Source organism: Lemur catta, chromosome 6 (genome assembly GCF_020740605.2).
Source record: "Lemur catta isolate mLemCat1 chromosome 6, mLemCat1.pri, whole genome shotgun sequence".
Taxonomy (NCBI): Eukaryota; Metazoa; Chordata; class Mammalia; order Primates; family Lemuridae; genus Lemur; species Lemur catta.
The window spans coordinates 7,272,733-7,297,160 of NC_059133.1; the positions used below are offsets into that span (position 1 = coordinate 7,272,733).

Consider the following 24,428-nt stretch of genomic DNA (forward strand, 5'->3'; position numbering starts at 1 on the left):
CTGATGCAAGATACAATGAAAAGAAATAAGAGCATCTGGATCTGTTAATAATTTTTTAATCTCCACAATAAACTCTTCATGTTTTCCTATCATGGAAGGTACATTGTCTGTACATACACTCACTGAATTTACCAAATTCAGTCCAATTTCACGACATTTATCTTGAACGTGTTGAAGATATCTATTCCCCTTGTTCTGTTCGCAAGAGTGCCCAAAGTGAGTAACTCTTCATAGCAAAAGAAAATCTGTTATAACCTGGAGTTTAAAACCTGCGCCAAGTCAGTAGTATCAGTGGATTCATTTAAGAAGATTGAATAATATATATTTTCTATTTGAAGTATTGCATGAAGTCGTTAAGTTGAAGGCGAATTCATGTTGCTCATCAGTTATGGTTCTCCTTGAAAGAGGCAGTTGTTTGTACTTTGAAATATTATTAGGATCTAAGCATCCTACAACTTCGACAATGCATTCTTTCACAATTTCTGCATCACTGAATGGCTTCCCTTTTTTCTCGAGTATATAAGCTACTTTATAAGTTGCTTCAGTGGCATAATTTCCAGGTCTTACTGCTGCTTGAAAGAATTGTCTTTGCTTTTGCTTTTCATCTTTTGATTTCTGCAATATAACTTTTCACGTCTCTCCCTCTGATTTAAAATATCTGTGGTCCTTATGAGTATTGTAATGCTGATGAGCATTGAATTTCTTTAATGCTGATATTGCCGTAACACAAAGCAAGCAAATCATCTTACCTTTAGCAGAAACAAGATAACATTGCCATTCCCAATCCTCATTAAAAAACTTTTCTGGCTGGGATTGGTGGCTCATGCCTATAATCCTAGCACTCTGGGAGGCTAAGGGGGGAGGATTGCCTGAGGTCAGGAGTTCAAGACCAGCCTGAGCAAGAGTGAGACCCCGTCTCTACTAAAAATAGAAAGAAATTAGCTGGGCAACTAAAAATACATAGAAAAAATTAGCCGGGCATGGTGGCTCATGCCTGAAGTCCCAGCTACTCGGGAGGCTGAGGCAGGATTGCTTAAGCGCAGGAGTCTGAGGTTGCTTTGAGCTAGGCTGATACCACAGCACTCTAGCCCAGGCAACAGAGCGAGATTCTGTCTCCAAAAAAACAAAATAAAATAAATAAAATAAAAATAAAAAACTGTTTTCTTCCTTCAGCATTCTCTTGGTCTTCTCTGACATGATGGGCTGTTAAGCAGATGTCCATCTGAAATCTCAGCTCTGACATGCTCTGTTACTAATTTCAGCTGGCAATCTAATTTTCTGTATTTCCTACTTTTCATGGTAGTCCCTAGGTTTACCATTTTTATTCTGATCCCTCTTTTACAGATAAGGAAGCAAAGTGCAGGAACTTATTCATTCTACGAGTAGGTAGCAGGTCCAGGATTTTAACCTAAGCTGGTCTGAGCCCTCACCACAGGAGGAGACTGGAGGATCAGGAAGGTTTTAGGGAGAAATCTGATTTGGAATATGAAAATACACAGGTGAAATCAAAGAATCAAGAGAACAGCAAGATCTAATGACAAATGGGAAGACACTTGGAAACTCTGATAAAGCAAGAAGAGGGCTTGAGAGCTTATAGCTTCTGCCATCCTTAGTGCAATGCACAATGGGCAGGTACTGTACAGTGTGAGGTTGATAATTTGACAGGAGATGCTGAATGCAGCCTCAGGTGTCTCTGAGATGAGATGGGACAGGAGTGTTAACTAGAAGCTAGGCAATTGACTGTGTTCAAAAGCCAAGGTCTATAGGCGCAATTAGGCAGATCAAATGGGATTGTGTATGTGAGAGTACAAGGGAAGTGGTAAATTGTGGGATAAACCCTCAACAGGTTGAGTCATCGATCTTACTAAGTGGAGCTTTCCAGAGACTATACACAGGTTAGCTTCTTAGGGGGATTATTTTTTCTTTTAATGCAAAATACAGCTAGAATAAATGAAAAAAAGTTATAAATGACCCATAATTTCAAAAAATCTTTATGTGTCATCTGCACAAAAAGTAATGTGGTCTTCATTAAAGAAAGTATTTATGCAGCTTGAATGCCTACTGGAAAGGGTTTTATTTTATTTTTTTTATTTTTTTATTTTTTTTGAGACAGAGTCTCACTTTGTTGCCCGGGCTAGAGTGAGTGCCGTGGCATCAGCCTAGCTCACAGCAACCTCAGACTCCTGGGCTTAAGCGATCCTACTGCCTCAGCCTCACGAGTAGCTGGGACTACAGGCATGAGCCACCATGTCCGGCTAATTTTTTTGTATATATATTTTCAGTTGGCCAGATAATTTCTTTCTATTTTTAGTAGAGACGGGGTCTCACTCTTGCTCAGGCTGGTCTCGAACTCCTGACCTCGAGCGATCCACCCGCCTCGGCCTCCCAGAGCTAGGATTACAGGCGTGAGTCACTGCGCCCGGCCTGGAAAGGGTTTTAAAGAAGGGATTTCTGCTGAGGGTGGTAGTCCTAAAATGATAACAGCAACAGTAGCAGCTACCTTGAGTGCCTGCTACACACCAGGCACTGTGGTAGCTGAGTGGGGAAGCCAGGTTTCATCCAGGTTTGTTAAGCTTTTAAGTTCCATTAAACAAGAGGTTTTCAAACTTTTTAGTCTTAGGACCCTTTTATGATCTTAAAAATTGAGGACCCCAAAGAGTTTTTATGTGGGCTGGGTACAGTAGCTCATGCCTGTAATCTCAGCACTTTGGGAGGTCCAAGTGGGAGGATCACTTGTGGCCAAGAGTTCAGGACCAGCCTGGGCAACATAGTGAGATATTGTCTCCACAAAAAAAAAAAAAAAAAAGAAAAAGAAAAAATTAGCCAGGCGTGGCTCGTGCCTGTACTGAGCTATAATGACATCACTGCACTCTAGCCCATGCAACAGAGCAAGGCCATGTCTCAAAACAAAACAAAACCCCAAAACAACTTCTATGTGGGTTATATCTTACCATAATGGAAATCAAAACTGAGAAATTTAAAAATTGATTTAAAAAGAACAACACCCATCGCTCATTAACATAAATATTTTTATTAAAATTATTTTTCAAAACAAAAATTAGTAAGAGTAGCATTGTTTTACATCTTTGCAAATCTCTTTTATTTCTGACTTAATAGAAGACAATTGGATTCTCAAGTCTGTTTCTTCATTCGACACACTGCTTTGGTTGAAGTATATAAAGAAAAACTAGCATCACATTGACTTGCAGTTGGAGGTAGAACTTCATGAACTCCTAGAAAGGGTTTCAGGTACCCCCAGCAATCCTCAGACCATACTTTGAGAACCACTGCAACAAACTATACTGCTTCTCAGTTAAAGATTCTATATAGCCATTGAATTAGTATTAGCATTGGCAATTCCTTTCACAGCCCAAGACATTTTAAACAAATTGTGAAAGGGAGGTGCTGGTGAAGGAAACTTGAATTTTTTTGTTCATCCAAGTGACATGAAGTTTTAATGTTGGTGGTTCATAAATTATTCTTTTGCCAGCCAAGATTACATTATTAAGAATTTTCAAAGTTTATTTTTCTAAGGTAAGAAGAGAAAGCAACATGTCATACACAACCATAGTTAATATTTGTAGAGTGGCTTTACATTTTACAAAGCCTCATTCTGTGCCCAAATGATGCCACTTTGTCCTTAGAAGCCCATGTTACAGCATGGAGAGAGGTTGCCATCAGTAACCAGGCTGTGGAACCAGGACTCATTGGATTGGATGACCGAATCCCATGTTCTTAGAATCCCTCATTCAGCTGCCCGCTGCTGTCACACGGGAAGAAGACAGGGTAGACTGCTGTTTTCAGGTGCCAGTGACCCACACTCCCCTTTGTTCCTCATGACTAAGCGATGCGCTCACAGGACAACCCTGCTCCAATTCTAATGAACAAACATTTTACTTTCAAAAGCTGGCTTTTCAGCCTTGGAAGAGGGGACCCTTCATTTATGTTCACTGTTTCACATACATAAGAGACAGCGTCTGTTCTAGAATCCAACTGGACTTTATTTGACACAGAATACAATATGGCTGCAGGAACAGCAAACCAAAAAGACAAGGCAGAAAAGACACAGTTCTATCTAATTTATAATTAAGTAACAGGAGGGCAAAACAGTTAAGCTTGATGGAAGAATTCTTTTTCTAGTGCCCATATCTGAAAGACAAAGTAAATTATTTTATTAATTCCATGTTAAGTTCCCGTTTGAGATTATAAAACCTGCTACAAGTAACATCAGTTAGAACTTTGGAAAGATGCAAGTGACCAAAAGTGTGCTCCAAGATTGGGCAATGACACTGGCCTTTGACCATCACTGAGATTCCCCTTTCATCTCACCATCCTTCACAACTTATCTGCTACTCTCTTCCTAATGATGGGCCATTGCTGTGACTCAACCATACCACCTGAGTCACCAGCAGATGCTGGGCAGTAGTAGGGAGGTAGAGGGAAACGTCACTGGTGGTGGTTGTGAAAGGAAACTCTGCCTGTGGGCTCCCATCCCTACCGCAGTATATATTCACCTCAAATCCAGTACTCGGGCACGTTTGGGGTAAGGCAAATACTGAGAATAGCAATTGAACAGCCTTCAATTTCAAAATCTATCATCAGCTCCAATTACAGCTCTGACTATATTCAGCTCTGTAGCCTAGAAGGCTGGGAAACCCTTGGCTGCAAACTTCTAACATTGGCTAATCTTTTGTGCATTTCCCACATAGATGAGTCCTTGTTTAACTAACCAAAAGCTAGTTTTAAAAAACAAGGTATGTTCCATGCCTCCATCTTCTAAGACTATGTTCCTTTCAGCCTGAGACTAGTCAGAGAATGGCAATGACCACAGAGCCCCATCTTATAAATGTCAAAACAGGGACACCTACTTTTGGAATTCCCACTCTCTGTTGTCCAATGGACACACCTGCCGTGTTTTGAGCCAGCGAGATATGCAGTGGAAATGAAAAGCATGCTGAAAGAAAAGAAACATTTTATTAAAAATACCTCTGTGCAGGCCTAGCCATCTACTGACAATATGTCCCACAGGACAGGGCAGTGGGTTACAGACAGTGGGCTGGAGGAGAACAGGAGACAACAATGAGACGCAAAAGTTCAACTGATTACACCTTGGTACCCTGGTTATGTACAGGGATCTTTCCAACAAAACATTTCTTAGAAATGTCCTTACTGCTAAAGGAAGACATTATTTAGGAAGCACGGGAGTATGTTTAGCAATGAGCTCTCTCTCTTTCTCTTTAAGGGAAGATGGAATGCGGCTCCCTGGTTCCATTCAGCCTGTAAGGGGATGCTTCTACTTTCCCTGGGAAAGGGAAAAGGCCCTGATTACACACAGACTACCAACTTCCCCATTCTTGGTCCCCAGCTTCACCCCTGCCCTCCCACCCTTGGAGAATGAGAACCCCAAGAGCAGAGCCTTCTCCTCAGCCCCTGGTAGGGTGCACAGCTACTACCACCCACCCAGAACTGAGATGGGCACCTCCCCACTATCAGCTCAGCTGTGTTCAAAGCAACTTTATTTCCAGATTTGTTCATAGACATATTAATATTACAAGAGCTCAGGACTTTACAAGCCCTTAATGGGTGAAGGAATTTGTCTTAAAAAGGAATGAGATTTTAAAAATTGGGGTAAAATGGCCAGGCGAGGTGGCTTACACCTGTAATCCTAGCACTCTGGGAGGCTGAGGCGGGAGGATTGCTTGAGCTTAGGAGTTTGAGACCAGCCTGAGCAAGAGTGAGACCCTGTCTTTACTAAAAATAGAAAAATTAACCAGGTGTTGTGGTGCGGCACCTGCCGTCCCAGCTACTCGGGAGGCTGAGGCAGGAGGATCGCTTGAGCCCAGGAGTTTGAGGTTACAGCAAGCTATGACGACATCACTGCACTCTAGCCCAGGGCAATAGAGTGAGACTCTGTCTCAAAAAAAAAAAAAAAAATTGGGGTAAAAGGAAGTATTATGAGGGACAAATTGTACACAAACAGCTGAAAAAGCATCAAAGGGCTTATTTCATGCTAAAGACAGGAAGTAAAAAGGCAAGAGTACCAAGAACACTGGTAACTGACAGGGAGCTAGGTGCTGGCTTGGATTTGGGGAAAGGAAAATCTATGTGCAGCTTTCTGATGTGGGCTAATGACATGCAGATGCTAATCACAATACCTCTGCAATGAATGCTCATTCTCCTCCCCCTGCTCATATGAATATTAGGAAAGAAGAAGCAAGTGTTCTCCTTCATTTAATCTTAATCTGTGATTGGTGGGCTGAAGTGAGACCCTGGGGAGAAATACTGACACCCCAACAAAACAACAAGAGCTTTGATAGGCTTGGGTTTTTTTCTTTTTTGAGACAGAGTCTTGCTCTGTTGCCCAGGCTAGAGTGCCATGGCATCAGCTGAGCTCAGAGTAACCTCAAGCTCCTGGGCTCAAGCGATCCTCCTGCCGCAGCCTCCTGAGTAGCTGGGACTACAGGCATGCGCCACTAAGCCCGGCTAATTTTTTCTATTTTCAGTTGCCCAGCTAATTTCTTCCTATTTTTAGTAGAGATGGGGTCTCGCTCTTGCTGAAGCTGGTCTTGAACTCCTGACCTCAAGCGATCCTCCCACCTTGGCCTCCCAGAGTGCCAGGATTACAGGTGTGAGCCACTGCGCCCAGCCAGAACAGCTTTGAAATTTGGTCAGAATGTTTCCCAAAGCATGCATGAAACTTACAGATAATATGGATCATTATCTTGTGAACCGTGTTTTTACAAAGTCAAAAATATAATTCAGTAATTAAGTGTGGAATCTATAGCTAGCACAATATGGGTATTCAACAGGACAAATATTCTCCCAGAATGACAGCTTTCTGGGAGATCCCTTTCCTGTTGACTTGCATACAACTCAATGTGAAAAAGAGAAAAAGCAGAATTTCCAAAAGGCAGAAAGCTGAGATACTTTTCTCAACACCAGATGTTGGGGACAGGCTCACCTAAGGGTATTCAAGACACCCTTTTCCTGTTCCCACCTCACCATTAAGCACTCTGCAGCAGTACGGCGTCCTTGTATAGCCCTACTACCTCAAAAGATGGCAAGTGCTAGGGGCCGTGGGCTCTAAAGGAGGCATTAGGGCAGGTAACAGCAACCCTGAGCATTTGTTCCTGAGTTTTTTCCTGTTAATAATCTAAGATATACTAATGTGTACATTTTGCAGTCAAAGTACAATTACAGAAGACAAATTTGCAGTACTTGATAGTTTCCAGAAGATGTTGACATATATTACCTTTTTTGAGTTTCACAGCAACCCTGGCAAGCAAGCATGACACATGTTATTATCTCTATTTTACAGACAGGAAACTGAAACCCAGACAAGTTAAGTGACTTGACTAATTCTCGGAGCTGCTTTGTAGAAGACCCAGAACTAGAACCCAGGACTCGCGCGGAGGCTTCTGCCACACCATGCTGGCTCTCCTTTACGGCAGGCTCTCTGAGCTAGTCTCTCCTTAGCCAAATTTAAGGGGAAGTTCACTTCCTTTTCCTTCCACACAAAGGAACATGCTGCTTAGTATGTGCCTAAGTGCCAGGGAGAGAAAAGAACCTAGTATATTTTCTTTGCCCCCATAAACAATGAAAGCTGCCGCTTGGCCAATATGAGCTATTATGAAACTGGCCAAAGGGTCCTGACAGGGAATGAAGGTGCACCCCAAGGCCGAGAAGGGAAGAGGAGAGTCTCAGCCTGACAGGAAAAAATACCGAGAGCTACCATCTACTCAGGAACCCCTTGCCCCAAATTTGTATTTATTTAGATTTAACAAACTTATGCTTACTATAAGCCAGGAGCTTTCTAAGCACTCTTTAACATAACTCATCTAATCCTGATTACAATGCTATGTGGTTTACTATTGGCCCCATTTTACATGAGGGCACCCAGGATTAGAGATGTTAAATGCCTTGCCAAAGCCACTTAGCAAGTCAGTCATGGTGGTAGGACTCTAGAACCTCTTAGCCCTGTGTCATGCTGGAAGCTGGGGGTCCTCTGTCCCCTTGCCATAGGAGGCCTGGACAGGACAATTTTAGCTTACGTGATTGGGACTGTATGGCTCTAAGGATGAATTTTTAACACATGCTAGAAATAACATATTTGATGTTTGTTATCCTTCACAGCTGTCGCACCCTGAAAGGCCGCACATTCAGTCCAATGATGCTGCACAAAACATTTCTGGCATGAGCCATGGTAAAAAAAAATCCTAACTCAGTCCACTTGCCACACTTAAGTTCTTTCTTTTTTTCTTTTTTCTTTCTTACTTGCCTCACTTAAAACACACATGCACACACAGAGATTTGAACACTCAACTTATTCAACAAACTTCATTCCACAAGACACCTGGCCTTTAAAAAAGTCTGTTTAGAAGGTAAAGATTTTCACCAAGAGAATATGTCAAAGACTGCACCATGGGCTTTGAAGGCAATTCCCAAAGATGCGGCCCCAGAATATTGCTAACAAAAGTAGGTCCACTTTATAATCAAGACAAACTAGTGCTTCTATGCAGTAATTAATAATTTTTACCCTATAACAGGTGAATAGTATGATGATTTAAAATTGTTTTTATTACTTGTATACTTTTTGAGAGAAAGGTGGGCTAGTCATTTTTTTCCTAGTTAATTTCAAGACTGGCAAAGCAGGAAAAGTAGTAATATGTTTACAAGCCATGCTGATAGGTAAAGACGTTTCCTTACATTACAGACGCCCCATGCCACGGTGCACTCTTCTGAAGTGGCAGATGCCTGGTTGGCCTGACATTCTATGCCTGTGGGAAAACGAAAGCAACCTTTCAATCTATAGCAACCAAAACAATTCTCAAGTGGTTCATTAGCCATAATTGGTTTTTTTTAATTTTTTTTACATAAAAATATAAATTATTTAGTATTTTTGAGACAGAGTGTCACTCTGTTGTCCGGGCTAGAGTACCATGGTGTCAGCCTAGCTCACAGCAACCTCAAACTCCTGGGTTTAAGTGAGCCTACTGCCTCAGCCTCCCGAGTAGCTGGGACTACAGACATGCACCACCATGCCCGGCTAACTTTATTTATTTTTATATATATATATACATATATATATATATATATATGTGTGTGTGTGTGTGTGTATATATATATATGTTTTTTTTTTTTTTAGTTGTCCATATAATTTCTTTCTATTTTTAGTAGAGACGAGGTCTCGCTCTTACTCAGGCTGGTCTCAAACTCCTGAGCTCAAAGGATCCACCCGCCTCGGCCTCCCAGAGTGTTAGGATTACAGGCGTGAGCCACCGTGCCCGGCCGCCATAATTGTTTTTTAACGAATGTGGAAAAGGCCAAGAGTAACAAATGTGAAAGGTGCTTTTAAATTCTGAACAGAACCTGACTTGTTAAATGGAAGTGATTCCTCCTAATTTGGTAAATTTAGGAAAGCCTTAAATGTACCTCGTAACTCCTACTGTCCTCAGAACTGGCCTCTTACCCTATTCTGGGTGAACACTTCCTCTTGGGCCCTGACAACACTTAGGCTTGCCACACAGCTGGGTAACAAGCTCCAGTCCCTAAAGAAGTAAGGCAGGAACCTGTGACCTGGGACAGAAGCAAAAATAAGGGGGTGAAGGGGCCTGTATCACGCTGTATAGTGTATGCTCTGTGTACAAGCAACAAAATTTAATTCTTCAAAACACCATCAAACAAAGTAAATTTGTTAGGCCAAGAGGTTAAAAATTTGGGGCCTACCCCATTGTGATGCCTATTGCCCTTGAAGTGATTCTGTCTAGGAAGTAAATTAACACAATTGTACCCAAATAATGATTTCACAGAGGAGGAAGAAAAGGGAATTTAAACAGACTAAAAATCTGACTGAGATTGAGAACTGATGATGGGTAAAGCTCTATTGGGGATAAATATTCAAAGAACAAGAATTACTGTATATATAATTTGCTTTCTCTGAAGATGGTAACTAAATGGCATCTCCCTTCTGAAGATTAAAAAGCTCCAAGGCTGGGTGCGGTGGCTCACGCCTGTAATCCTAGCACTCTGGGAGGCCAAGGTGGGTGGATTGCTCAAGGTCAGGAGTTCGAGACCAGCCTCAGCAAGAGCGAGACCCCGTCTCTACTAAAAATAGAAAGAAATTATCTGGCCAACTAAAATATATATAGAAAAAATTAGCCGGGCATGGTGGCACATGCCTGTCGTCCCAGCTACCCGGGAGGCTGCTGAGGCAGGAGGATTGCTTAAGCCCAGGAGTTTGAGATTGCTGTGAGCTAGGCTGAAGCCACAGCACTCACTCTAGCCCGGGCAACAGAGCAAGACTCTGTCAAAAAAAAAAAAAAAAAAAAACCTTCAGGAAAGCCTATTTAATAGGGGACAATTACTTCAAACTACCATAGGTGGAAAAATTGTAAGAAAATAATGCTGAGATGTTAATAGGTATATCTGGTGTTGAGGGAAGAGATATACCATAATTAGGTTTTTTTTCCTCTTCAGAAATATGGAAGGCAAAAGATCTGAAATGACAGAATTTACCTTTGCTACCCAGATTTATACTACAAACAGAGTAACTTGGTTTGCCGTCTGTTAAGATTGAAGAATCTAGGCTTTATGCAGTATGTTCAAGAATTTATTGGGGCTGTGAATATATTATTATATTTAAAAGAATGGCAAAAATAAAATCTGATGTCTTTCAAGTTGGATCCTCTAACTATGTATTATGAAATCAGCTAAATAAGAGCCACAATTATTACTAGAGTAAAAACCAAAACTGTTAGAAGATATATCATCATGTTTAAATTTTTTCTAGGTCTTTCTTCTGGCTGTGGCTATGGTACTCCTAAACTAAGGAATCTGTCACACTCTTTCCTTCCTCCATCCCTTTATCCCACACCTGGAACACTCTCCTACTTCTCTCTCAGTCCGTCCCCACCCTTCAAGATGGAGCTTAACTCTCTCCTTGACTGGAACTTTTCCTCAGTCCCCCACCCTGAGCCATCTTCCTCTCCTTCAGGCACTCATAACACTCCATGTTGATTAAGTAACATTATGAGTATCTCTTTACATGCTTGACTTCCCTCCTTGCCCCTCAACTCAAACCTCCCACAGAGGAGGGATCTTGTCTTTCTATGCCAAGTGCAAACCAGGTTCTTGATACTTGAATAAACAAACAAAAACTATTTCTATAAATAGAGAGAATGGGGGCCAAAAAATATTATTTCTTCTTTACCAGAAAATTCCTAACAAAGAACAAAAATATATAGGAGGGAGAGGATTAGAACCTAGAATGCCAGATAAGGGATATGGCATAGAAAATGGTTGCATGTGAGTATAAAATGTGCTCAAATATAAATTGTTTTCCAGCTTTTATTGTAGAGAGTAGAGGGGTTGAGTCCAGTTAGTTTAAACAGGAGGAGGAACTGAACTATCCGCTGTCAACCCAGAGGAGACAGACAGCAGTACATACCCAGCTTGTGTTATACCCCTGCCAAGGCAGAAGCTTATCATGTGATTTATAAAGCTTGGGAACTTTTAAACTTCAATACAAAAGCAGTACCACCACAGGACTACTAAGGAAGCAACAGCTTCATCTCAAGAGTGAACAAATTTCACACTTTCAAAACACAGATGGATCTGCAGTTTTAGGAAGATACTGATGTCTGATGGGCAAAGACTGAGTCTAAGATGAAGGTAGCCCTTTCATCTGGAGTAAGATTACCAGAGGTAAGGGAGAAAATACTACCTAGCAGACTGTGTATTTCAGCAACTCTTTAAACCAACCAAGAAATGGGACAAGGTAAAAGAAATACAAAGCTATAGTAGGGCATAGAGAGTCAATATGGACTCAAAAGAGGAAGTCTTCAGACCAATAATGCTTTGTAGAAGAGTCTGGCTGGGGCATAGGCGTAATCATTCCTATTTATTTACAGGTATTTATATAATCATTCATTTAATGCCAGCCCAGATTTATTAGAAAACAGCTATTGCTAAACTAAGATTCTTATTTTCATTTTTAACAGAAAGTCTCTTTACAAAGATCATAAATACATTTATTTTTTACAGTTGAGGCACCTAGACATCTCTTCAGGATCTAGAATAAAAAGATGCATTTCTCAAAGGTAAAGACTTGATCTCAGTCACTGTTTTATCCTGCTGCCTACCAAAATGCCCAGGAAATACTCATTTACTGTATAAAGATAAGACTTAAAATGCTTTCATAATTTTTTGTGATAGGAGTTCAATATTATACTTCATTTGACACTTAAATTATGAGACAAAACAGGGATTTAACTGAAAGCCTACATTGATCCCTCAAGCTTTCAACTCTAAGAGAAGACAGAGTATGGATGGCCTTTGTCTTCTGTGATCCTCCCAACAAGTGCATTCTCTCCCATCCAGACAGACACACAATGACTTCAATACAGAGGAAAAGAAAATCAGGGTTGTATAAAACCATTAACTATTTTTAGAAGAGAGTCTCAAGAAGGTGAAATTTTCTCTGGGTACAATTCCTTGTGAAAATGCAAGTCACAGAAACCGGGAAGCACGTAATCAAAGACCCCACCCAAACACACTGAAAACCGTGCATGTGTTTTTCTGTGATGGGTTCCTACCATCTATATTAAACAACATGGTAGCTGCTGATGTGCTTTGACTGTAGTGTGAAAGGTACACAGGGTCAAAGGTTCAAAGAAGCCAAGGGCAATGAACAATTGGCGCATGCCATGACTGCTTTCCAACACAAAATATTTGTGCTTTCCAAGTTGCAATGATCAGACTATTCTGCAATTTTGTGTTTTTATAAGTCTTTCACCAAATACTTAGTGAGAACTTATTATGTACTTAACACTATGCTAGATGCTGGGTATGGCAGTAAATAACATGGAGAGAACCAAGTAAATTAAATTATTAATACAAAGGGAAACTGGAGGATATCATGAGAGTATTTAACAGAATTGTCACAGTCTGTGTTTTTGTGTGTGTAAAGATGAGCAGGGAAAACATCTTTGAGGAAGTTTAAGAAGAGATTATGGGTCAGTCCTGCATTGCCCAATAAAGTAGTCATTAGCCACATACGGCTATTGAGCATTTGAAATGTGGCTAGTATGAAATGAGATGTACTTTAAGTGTAAAATACACACTGAATTTCAAAGACTTAGTACAAAAAACAGAATGCAAAGTATCTCATTTTTTTATTTTGACTACATGTTGCAAAAATATTTGGGACATAGTAAAGTGAATGAAATATAATTTTAAAATTAACTTCAGTTGTTTATTTTTACTTTATTAACATAGGTACTAGAACATTTTAAATTATATATGTGCTGGCATTTGCAGCTAATGTTTAGATTGGACAGTGCTGGGTTAGACAAAAGTAGTGGGGAGAAGAGGTGAAGAACTCCAGGCAGAGGGAACAGGATATGTAAGAGTTCTAAAAAAAGAACACAGACACTTTAAGAATGGAAAGAAAGGGGCTGGGCATGCTGGCTCACGCCTGTAATCCTAGCACTCAGGGAGGCTGAGGTGGGAGGACTGCTTAAGGTCAGGAGTTCAAGACCAAGGAGGCAAGAGCAAGACCCCATCTCTACAATAACAGAAAAATCAGCTGGGCAGGGTGGCGAGTGCCTGTAATCCCAGACTCAGGAGGCTGAGGCAGGAAGACTGCTTGAGCCCAGGAGTTAGACGTTGCAGTGAGCTGTGATGACACCATGGATGGCACTCTACCCAGGGTGACAGAGTAAGACTCTGTCTCAAACAAACAAACAAACAAACAAACAAAAAAGAATGGAAAGAACACCAGAGAAAACCACCACAGTGAGTAGAAGGGTGACTTAAGATGAAACTGAGGCTGGGCACGGTGGCTCACGCCTGTAATCCTAGCACTCTGGGAGGCCGAGGTGGGTGGATCGCTGGAGCTCAGGAGTTCGAGACCAGCCTGAGGAAGAGCGAGACCCTGTCTCTACTAAAAATAGAAAGAAATTATCTGGCCAACTAAAAATATATATAGAAAAAATTAGCCGGGCATGGCGGTGCACACCTGTAGTCCCAGAGACTCAGTAGGCTGAGGCAGTAGGATCGCTTAAGCCCAGGAGTTTGAGGTTGCTGTGAGCTAGGCTGACACCATGGCACCCTAGCCTGGGCAACAGAGTGAGACTCTGTCTCAAAAAAAAAAAAAAAAGATGAAACTGAAATAGCAGGAGAGTAATCTAAAAAATAAGTGCCTATAATTCCAATTCTAGAAACTTGAAGTTTCTTTGCTCCATTTCCAATCTCAATAACAAAACATTTTAGTTCCCAGAAGAAAAAGTAATTTCAACTGTTCTGGTGTGATTAACATTCTTGCCCCTATTACTACAGGGATATGAAATCAGTCCATCAACAGCTATAATCGGATCACTATGTGTTGACCACTATGTGTAATAAAATATTTTGAGATTTAAATAAAATTTCTTTAGTGTAATCAATTCCCTATTTAAATGTTGGCAACAATGTCCTTTTTACTATGTTTGCGGCTAACACGGAAAATCCTTACTCCTCAGGCTTCTTTTCTTTATAAATCTTGCCCAGCAAAAACTAGCCCAGATAGAATATTATAGCTCAAAGTTTATTTTCTTCCTTTCACTATTTCTGCCTTTGAGTCTGAGTATGAAATGGGAGATACAGAGGAAGAATCAACAGTGTCTCTGTGTCCACAATTCACTCTAAATGTGTCCCTGCCATCTTTAGATTGAGTAGATTTATTCTGAGAGCTGAGTATGCCTCCAGGACATCATAAAAAAACTACTCTATTTCAAACGCGCCAACAGACTAGATGCAGAAGACTGAGTGCTTTGACTACGTTTTATATCTCCTTGTGAAGAAGAAAATTGGTCACATCAGGATAGCCACAATCTCCATAACCTTCTCAACTTCCCCCCATTCCTCCTCCAATTACTTACAAAGATCCATAATGTGGTTCCTGCAGATGGCACAGTTATCAACCACAATATCCCAGGCCCAGAGGGCTACTGCATTCCACTGCAAAGACAAAAAGGGGGAACAATACACTCTCCTTGTAATATAACACATACACACACTCTTTAGGATTTCATGCTGCAGCTGCAGTTACCATTTCTTTGGCCACAGGGACCACCAAACAAAAGTTCTGGGATATTACATTACTCTTATTTATTATACCAGGTGAGAACAGCAGGCTACGCATATGCTTTCCCTGTCTCCAAAAGGTTGAGTATATGAACACAGAAATTAATGAGTCATCTTTTATGTTTTTTCCTGCAGTTTAAAATAGTTTAGTCAGCCATATCAATGTTAGCAAATTAGGAATAATTTTTAAGTGCCTGTTTTAGGTTTAAGAAGCATAAACTTGAATTACTGTGCAGGTTTCCCTGGCAGTTGCAGAAAAGCTCAAAATCTGCATGAACAAATACCTGCTCTTCAAGGCAGCTTTGGAAGCATGAGCAGGGAGGTAAAAGCGAGGGAAGAGAATGAACTAAGATGATGATTGGATCATAAAATGGGTAATCGCTGGATAAGCTGGATAACTACCCAGTATCAGTACACAGAACAAGGTCATCACTTGAATCTAAGATTACTTCATAACAAATTCTAGAATTCACTAGGACTTTTAGTTCTTACCATCAAATAAACTGATGTTCTCAACTTTTATATGCCCTTACTATTTATATTCAGTTAAGATAATTCCAATAAGAGTCCACCTAAAAGTGGTAGTCAAGTAATTCAACTCTCTGGCTTCTGCAATTATAAATAATCACTAATTTGGTGCCACTCCCCAAACCTTCATCTTTTTCAAACTCAATTCTCAGCGCCTCGTAACTTCTTCAGCACTTTTTATACCACAGGTTTAACTTGGACGAAAACCCCTACTTCTATTATTCTTCAACATGGCTGCTGGCTGTAACTGAGCAGCGGTGGCCACAATGAGCCGCCAAAAGGCACTAGGAGTGGGAATATTGTTAGTGTTCAGTCAGATGTTCCAGGAATGACATCCTCCCTATTTCAAAATCTTCGTTTTGAAGATTTATTTCATTTTAGGTGGGAACTGACTTCTCTTCCAAACTGTTGGCAAAGCACTAAGAGGCATTTCATGCAAAAAGACACGTTCCACATTTTCGCTTTCTCACTCGTACCAGGTCATTCGCAACTAGTACTCAATCCTCCCTAAATGCCACAAGATTTGGGCTCGCATTTCCTTTTTAACAAATTCCACCATGCTTTTTATTTTTCTGGAAGAGGGAGATTCTGGACGTGATGGAGAACCACAGGACTGGGGCGGCTGTGTGACAAACCATCAGACGTCTCAAAAGAGCCAAGCATTACATTGGAGACTCTTGAACTCGGCAGGGCGAGGGCCAGCCAGAGAGCGGGCTAATGGAGGCCTCGATTCAGCAAGGACCAAGCCAGGGTCCCTCAGAGTCAGAGGACCCCAAGCTTCAGAAGAGGGCGGGGCAAGATCAGCAGCCGGACTCCTCAGAGGCCTCCAATGCGGTACGACCTCAGGTTCCCGGCTCTCGCCGCACTGCCCCAACCTCCACCACCGCAGTCACTCCGACTCCCCATTCCACTCACCCCACCCTGTCTTCCCCCAACCCCTCCAACCCCTCCAGTGACAGCTCAGGCGCTTGGCTCCCGCAACCAAGTCGCAACCCCGCGTATCTCAATAAGCAGCTCCGTGATTGGCCCCTCAGCATTACAGCGAAACTAACAGTGCCCTTGACAGTGGGCCGCCCTCACGCCGATCAACCCTAAGACCCGCCCCCCAGCTTCCTTTCGTGGTACCCGGTCCCAGGACCGCCCTGAAATGAAGCCCTTTCCTCCGCGCCTCGGTCATCCTCGGGCCTGCCAGCCAGGTCCGCGCCTCTCTAGCTTCCCTGAGGAAGGCGCTGGCGAGACCCAACCTTTTTCACTTCAAAGCGCTTCTTGCCCGCGCCGCTGTTGGTGCCGCTCGGGGTATCCACATCCATCGCTGCCGCCATTTTGGAAACACACGGTCTGTCATCCGGCCACTGCGCCTGCGCAGCAGCGCACGGCTCGCTTCCCCCACGGCCCGGCGCCTCCTCCCGCACCCCACCCCTTACAGGAGCGAGAGGGCAGGTGGGGGCGGAGCACGTGACCACGCCTCTTAAAGGCGCTGGCTCAGGTTTCCCCCCTCGCGTTGGTTGGGGAGGAGGCGTTGGGCCGAGTGGCTGGGGCGGGGCCGGGCGGGGCCGAAGCGACGTGAGCGAGCCGGGTGGAAACGTTCGAAAGGGGCTGCTCTCCCTCCTCCCCTGGGAAGCCCCCCGGCCGCGCTCCCTCAGCTAGGGCGGCGGCCGCTTCCTCCGCCTCGGCCCGGACCTGCTGCCCGGCCCTGTCCCCGCTGCCTGCCCCGCCTCCTGCTGCCGAAACCCGAGACCCCATAGTGGCCTTTCGCAGACGCTGAGCCACTTCCGAGCCAGGCCCGAGGTGCAGTCACGCCTGGGAGGCCTGAGGTCGGGGCATGCCGGGGGCCCAGACACCGTCTGGTTTCCTGATTTCAGTTCAGGAAGTGCTCAAGGATTCGACGGCGAGAGATGAGACCCCCGAATGTCCTCCGTAAGGCCAAACTGAGCAGGCATTCTCCTTCACCTGCCCACCGGAAATAGATGGGGCAGGCTTAGGAGCCTGGGAGATGCCGTCTCTCACCCCCAGTAATACCCGTACGTCCTAGATCGGCCTTTGGTTAAGGTACACGATTTCAACTTCACGTATTTGAGTACACGTTACCCACTCCACGATTGGTAATCTATATAGGGTCCTTTCTCCTAAATTTCTGTCCTCTTTCCACTCTTTGTGCTATAGTCAAACTGACCAATCTGCAATCGCTGCATATCTTGAATTTTTGTGAGGGATTCTGACATTCTCACTGATCATTCCCAGCCAGCCAAAGCACTGGTGCTTTATGTCACTCTCCCATTTCTAGGTAGACCAGGCCTCCCTTTTACATCGAACCTTGCAGAGGCATGATTTCTCTAAATCAGTCTTAGTTCTTGTATAGGTTTATTTGAAATCTCCATATTTTCTCTTAAAAGATAACTGGGGAGTAATGGAGTGTGTTGGCTCCATTGCCAAACCAGAACTGCGATTTGTTTCCTTGTTAGTCATGGACAGGAACAACAAATCCGTGAAAACACCACCACAGCTTTAACCATACTTGGAAAGAGAAAAACTGTGATACCTTAAAGGATTACAGGAACTCTACTACAAAGTTTTAATGTCGTTAGTTTATTGTGTGCTTACAGGCCCCTACAGGAATACTAGGAACCCACAGTAAATTAAGGTATTGAGGACATTTATCCATCATTCAACAATGCATTGAGTATGTACCACGTCCTGTTTCAAGCAGGAGAGACATAAAGATGGAGTCAAACAAACTGCTAGTAGTGAAATAAAACACAGGTTATCAAATAAATACATCAGGAATTGTCAGTCATCAATAAGTGCTATGAAGAAAACAAAACAAGGTAATGCGATTAAGGGGAGGAGGAGACAACATTAAATTGGGCTATTAGGTAAGGCATTCCTATGAGGAATGACATTTAGGCTGAAGTCCTTACAGTGGCCTGAATGGCCCTACATGGTCTCCTTCCCCATTCAATTTAGGTATACCTTCTAACATACTTTGTCATTTACTCAGGTGTGAGCCACTGCACCTGGCCTCCCCAATGGAGGGGTTTTTTTATTTTTATTTTTTGAGACAAGAGTCTTGCCCTGTCGCCCTGGGTAGAGTGCAGTGGTGTCATCATAGTTCACTGCAAAATTGAAGGATTTTAACCAGATGAATCATGGTCACATATGCCTTTTACAAAGTGCTAGGCAGGACTTCCACTTCCCGGAAGATGGAGTAGACCTAATTTTCACTATTTCTCTTACTAAGTACAACTAAAATCCCTGGACAAGATATATTTAAAAACAAAAGAAGACTCTGAAAGATGGACAGCAGGCAGACTAGCTAGGGACCTCAGGACTTGAGGAATGACATGGTGGTGAATTTCCTGGGTTTTCTTTTCTCTCTCTTTTTTTTTTCCCCATAGAGACAGGGTCTTGCTCCATCACCCAGGTCGTAGTACAGTGGCACAATCATAGCTCACTGTAACTTTGGGTCCTTCCACCTTAGCCTCCGGAGTAGCTAGGTAGGACTACAGGTACATGCCTGCCCAGCTAATTTTTTTTTTTTTTTTTGAGACAGAGTCTCGCTGTGTTGCCTGGGCTAAAGTGAGTGCCGTGGCGTCAGCCCAGCTCACAGTAACCTCAAACTCCTGGGCTTAAGCGATCCTACTGCCTCAGCCTCCCCAGTAGCTGGGACTACAGGCATGCGCCACCATGCCCGGCTAATTTTTTCTATATATATTTTTAGTTGGCCAGATAATTTGTTTCTATTTTTAGTAGAGACGGGGTCTCGCTCTTGCTCAGGCTGGTCTCGAACTCCTGAGCTCCAGCGATCCACCCTCCTCGGCCTCCCAGAGTGCTAGGATTACAGGTGTGAGCCACTGCGCCCGGCCAAGAGGGAATTTTTTTTAGCACTAAATGTATACGTTATAAAAGAGGGAAAGAATAATCTAGGTTCCCAGATAAACAACCTAGGGAAAAAAAGAGCAAAATAAACTCAAAGAAAGCAGAATGAAAGAAATCATAAAGAGCAGAGATCAATGAAGTTGAAAATAAAACAAAACAAAAAATCAAGGAAATCAATGACATAAACACTAGATTCTTTGAGAAAATCAATAAAATTGACAAATTTCTATGGAGACTGACAAAGAAAAAAAGAGAAGGCAAAAATTACCAATTTAAGAAATAAAACAGAGGATATCACTACATATCCTGCAGACCTAAAAGGATCATGAGGAAATATTGCAAACTCTACCCACATTAAATTTAACGACTTAGACAAAATAGACCAGTTTTTCCAAAAATACAAATTACCACAATTCCCAAGATGAAATAGATAGTTTGAATAGCCACATAATTACTAAGGAAATTGAATTTATAATTTTAAAACTTCCAAAAAAGAAATCTCCAGGCCCAGATGGGTTGAAGAATTTTACTAAAAGATTAAAGAAGAATTATCACCAATTTTACACAATCTCTTCCAGAAAATAGCAGAGCACTTTCTAATTACAGATGGTCCATGACTTACAATGGTTCAACCTACAATTTTTAAATTTTACGATGGTGCCCATACAACAAATATGCTTTTCACTTTCAGTACAGTATTCAGTATAGTACAGTATTCAGATATTCAATACTTTACTGTAAAATAGACTGTGCGTTAGATGATTTTGCCCACCTGTAGGCTACTATAAGTATTCTGAACATGTTTTAAGGTAGGCTAGGCTAAGCTATTAATATGACGTTCAGTAGGTTACATGTATTAAAGGCATTTTCTTTGTTTTTTTAATAATTTCAAAGTTTGGCTATTTTAATGCAATTTCATTGTTCAAGGTAGTATGGTATAGCAAGTGGTTCATTTCCATCCTGAAGAAAACACTAATAGCTTCTGTCTTGGGTAATTTTGTCAAATTCAAACATGACTCTGACAGTTTTTTTTTTTTTTTTTTTTTTTTGAGACAGAGTCTCACTCTATTGCCCAGGCTAGAGTGCTGTGGCATCAGCCTAGCTCACAGCAACCTCTAACTCCTGGGCTCAAGCAATCCTACTGCCTCAGCCTCTCTAGTAGCTGGGACTACAGGCATGCACTGCCATGCCCGGCTAATTTTTTCTATATATATTTTAGTTGGCGAGACAATTTCTTTCTATTTTTAGTAGAGACGGGGTCTCGCTCTTGCTCAGGCTGGTCTTGAACTCCTGACCGTGAGCGATCCACCCGCCTTGGCCTCCCAGAGTGCTAGGATTAGAGACGTGAGCCACCGCACCTAGCCTCTTTGAGTGTTTTTTAAAAAAATTTTCTTTACGTGTTTTGAGCATTTTCAACTTACAATGTTTTCAACTTAAAATGATAGGTTTATTAGGATGTAAGCCCATCATAAGTTGAGGAGCATCTATAATTTTATGAATGAGGAATAGACACATAGATAATGGAACAGAACAGAGAACCAGAACCACTCAAATATGCCCAAGGGAATTTTGACAAAAATGAAATAATTCAGTGGAGGAAAGAGTATTTTTAACAAATGGTGCTGGAGCAATTGAATATCTATAGGCAAACAAAAAACCACAAAACAGAACAGAACAAACAGGCCACGCATGGTGGCTCGCTCATGCCTGTAATCCCAGCACTCTGGGAGGCTGAGGCGGGAGGATCACTGGAGGTCAGGAGTTCAAGACCAGCCTCAGCAAGACCAAGACCCCATCGCCACTAAAAATAGAAAAAATCAGCCGGGCAACTAAAAGAATAGAAAAAATTAGCAAAGTGTGGTGGTGCACGCCTGTAGTCCCAGCTACTCGAAAGACTGAGGCAGGAGGATTTCTTGAGCCCAGGAGTTGTAGGTTGCTATGAGCTTGGCTGACGCCATGGCACTCTAGCCCAGGTGACAGTGTGAGACTCTGTCTCAAAAAAAAAAAAAAAAAAAACTCATAGCAACCTCAAACTCCTGGACTCAAGCGATCCTCGTGCCTCAGCCTTCTGAGTAGTTGGGACTACAGGCATGCGCCACCATGCTTGGCTAATTTTTTATATTTCTAGTTGCCCGGCTAATTTCTTTCTATTTTTTCAGTAGAGACGGGGTCTCGCTCTTGCTGAGGCTGGTCTCAAACTCCTGACATCAAGCCATCCTCCGGCCTCAGCCTCCCAGAGTGCTAAGATGATAGGCGTGAACCACCGCGCCTGACCAGAAAAGGAATTTCTTTAAATCCAGAGCAACGGAGCCAGCTGAAGGAACAGATTTCTGACACTGATGATGCAGCAAGAAAACCATAAAGTTTGAGCCATATTAAACCTGCACTGTTCTAGGTGCTTTAATCTGTCTTTTTACATTGGCTTTTGTTTTCTGAATGTTGTTTTCCAAGCTATTGTATGTTTGGATTGCAAAACAATTTGTCAGAGGTATACTTTTTTTTTTTTTTTTGAATAGAGTCTTGCTCTGTTGCCTGGGCTAGAGTGCTGTGGCATCAGCCTAGCTCACAGCAACCTCAGACTCCTGGGCTCAAGTGATCCTCCTGCCTCAGCCTCCCGAGTAGTTGGGACTACAGGCACGTGCCACTATGACCCGCTATTTTTTTCTATTTTTAGTAGAGACTCGAGTCTTGCTCTTGGTCTCGAACTCCTGACCTCAAGTGATCCTCCTGCCTAGGCCTCCCAGAGTGCTAGGATTATAGGCATGAGCCACCTTGTCCAGCCCCAATACTTTTTTTTTTAATGTGCATTATTAAAAATGTTCTGAGTGAAAAAAATTTAAAAAAAAGAATCCTTTTGGGGAGGTCATATATAATGAAGCAGGGAGAGAGAGAGAACTCTCTTTTCACCCTCTCTGGAATGAATTATTTATTGAACAAATACTTACTGGGCACCCCCCAAGTGCCAGGCCCTGTGCTGTGTGTTGGGGGACACGTTGGTGAGCAAGACACAGACAGTCGCAGCCTGCATGGAGCTTGTATCCTGCAGGCAGAGGCAGGCAACAGCAATGGATTACAAGTTTGGTTAATTGCAAAACAAAAGAAGTAAAGGGGATGCTGTGAGTGAAAGTAACCAGTGGCCAGGTAGGTACGATTCCTGTTCTGTAGGTGAGGAACGCGAGGGTAAGAGAGGTTCTGTAACTTGTCTCAAGAGCCAAAAGTTGGTAAATGGCTAAGGAGAGATTCTGACTGAGATGTGGCTGAACCGAAATCTTTTCCAAATGCCCCATGCCAGTGTGGATAATTGCACATTTAAGTCTCCTGACTTGCCTAACGATGGGAAGCAGCATAGTCGAATAGGGTTGTTAAGGGTTCAGGGTCTGAGTCACAGCTGAATTCATATCCTAACTTGGGCAAATTTTACTATAACTTCTGTAAGCCCTGGTTCTCTCATTTATAAAATGTGTTTCAGCCACAGCAAAATTTTAATTGTAGGTATGCTCCTCCTCTTGCCCAGCAGTACATATCGGCACTTACCTCTTTTTTCTGCCAGTTTGTTTGTAGAGAATCCAAAAACACATTTATTATTTAAAAAAAAAAAACCTATAGAGTTCTATGTTGACCCTTTCCCTTTTGCACTGCCATGTTTATTTATTTAGGGTACATTTTGGTATAAATTATTGCATATTGTAGTTATGTTGTGGTTATGTGTGTTGTGAGATTCTTGAGGCTAAGATTTATGTTACTAAATGTCACTAATCTTATCCATGCACATTTTTAAACATAAGCAACTGAAGTCACTTAGAAGAGGCCTTTGGCTGTGTGTTAGTTTGTCAGGGAGCAGTTTTGGTTGTCCACAAATGATTTAGGTGAATATGATCAACTTAGTTGCCGAGAACCTGAATCAGATCTAAGTTGGATTCTAAATGGTCCCAGAACAAAAAGGGGGAAAAAAACTGGAGAAGGAACTCAATCAAGAACTTATTTCATTGTTTTGTGTGACCTTTTGAAAGTTAACCTTTACAAGGTGTTGCGTCAGTTAGCAACTTGCTGTAAAACAATATAGGCTGTTACTTTTTGGAAGTTAAATTTTAGTTGGAATGGTGTCAAATCTTGTTACTAATATTTTGTTCTCTGGGCCGGGCACGATGGGTCACGCCTGTAATCCTAGCACTCTGGGAGGCCGAGGTGGGTGGATCGCTGAAGGTCAGGAGTTCAAGACCAGCCTGAGCAAGAGCGAGACCCTGTCTCTACTAAAAATAGAAAGAAATTAGCTGGACAACTAAAAATATATAGAAAAATTTAGCTAGGCATGGTGGTGCATGCCTGTAGTCCTAGCTACTCGGGAGGCTGAGGCAGTAGGATCGCTTAAGCCCAGGAGTTTGAGGTCACTGTGAGCTAGGCTGACGCCACAGCACTCTAGCCCGGGCAACAGAGCGAGACTCTGTCTCAAAAAAAAAGTTAAATAACATTTTGTTCTCTGTCAGGAGATCTTCAGCTTCCTACTTTGGTCTTGCACTTTTCAAAAAAAGACTTAGATTTTGTTGCAGCAGGGTATATACATTATGTAACTTTATTATTTGTACACTTATAAAATCACAAAATCTGAGAAGCAGCTGAGTCTCTGATTTCAACTCCCACCAGCTGGCAGGCCCGCTGTGGCCCGCTTTTGCTGTTGACCTAGGCTCCTGGACTTGAGAAACTCCACTCCTTCTTGTCATCCAGCCCGGGACTGGTAGAGGCTTCCGTTTCTGGCTGCAAATGCATCTCCATCCCATATGGCTGCTCTTTCAGCTCCTGTGAAACCAATTCCTGATATTACATTTTCTGTTTTAAATATCGAGGGTAGCTTTTATATTCCTGACTGGACTACTATGGATAAAAGACTTAAAAAGTTAAGTATT

The 24,428-nt window shown here is 42.3% G+C and overlaps 1 protein-coding gene across 2 annotated transcripts; it reads right to left on the bottom strand.

Annotated features, from left to right (window-relative positions):
- Window positions 1-3,978: 3,978 nt before the first annotated feature.
- Window positions 3,979-17,056, bottom strand: RBX1 (ring-box 1). 2 transcript variants are annotated; one of them, XM_045554831.1, is made up of 5 exons: window positions 16,896-17,056; window positions 14,919-14,997; window positions 8,707-8,777; window positions 4,869-4,954; window positions 3,979-4,149 (listed from the first exon to the last, which is right to left on the bottom strand). In XM_045554831.1, the coding sequence occupies exons 1-5, from the start codon at window positions 16,971-16,973 to the stop codon at window positions 4,137-4,139; spliced, it is 327 nt and encodes a 108-aa protein (XP_045410787.1). In that variant the 5' UTR covers window positions 16,974-17,056; the 3' UTR covers window positions 3,979-4,136. The 2 variants fall into 2 exon arrangements, with proteins under 2 accessions (XP_045410787.1, XP_045410786.1); XM_045554830.1 differs by lacking the exon at window positions 8,707-8,777 and having other exon boundaries at window positions 16,896-17,053.
- Between the last annotated feature and the right edge of the window lie 7,372 nt (window positions 17,057-24,428).

Coding starts and splice junctions, on each gene's coding strand:
- RBX1 (XM_045554831.1), bottom strand. CDS start 16,973: ATGGCGGCAGCGATGGATGTGGATACCCCGAGCGGCACCAACAGCGGC. Junction 14,998..16,895: donor AGCGCTTTGAAGTGAAAAAG/GTTGGGTCTCGC, acceptor TTGTCTTTGCAG/TGGAATGCAGTAGCCCTCTG. Junction 8,778..14,918: donor GAACCACATTATGGATCTTT/GTAAGTAATTGG, acceptor GTTTTCCCACAG/GCATAGAATGTCAGGCCAAC.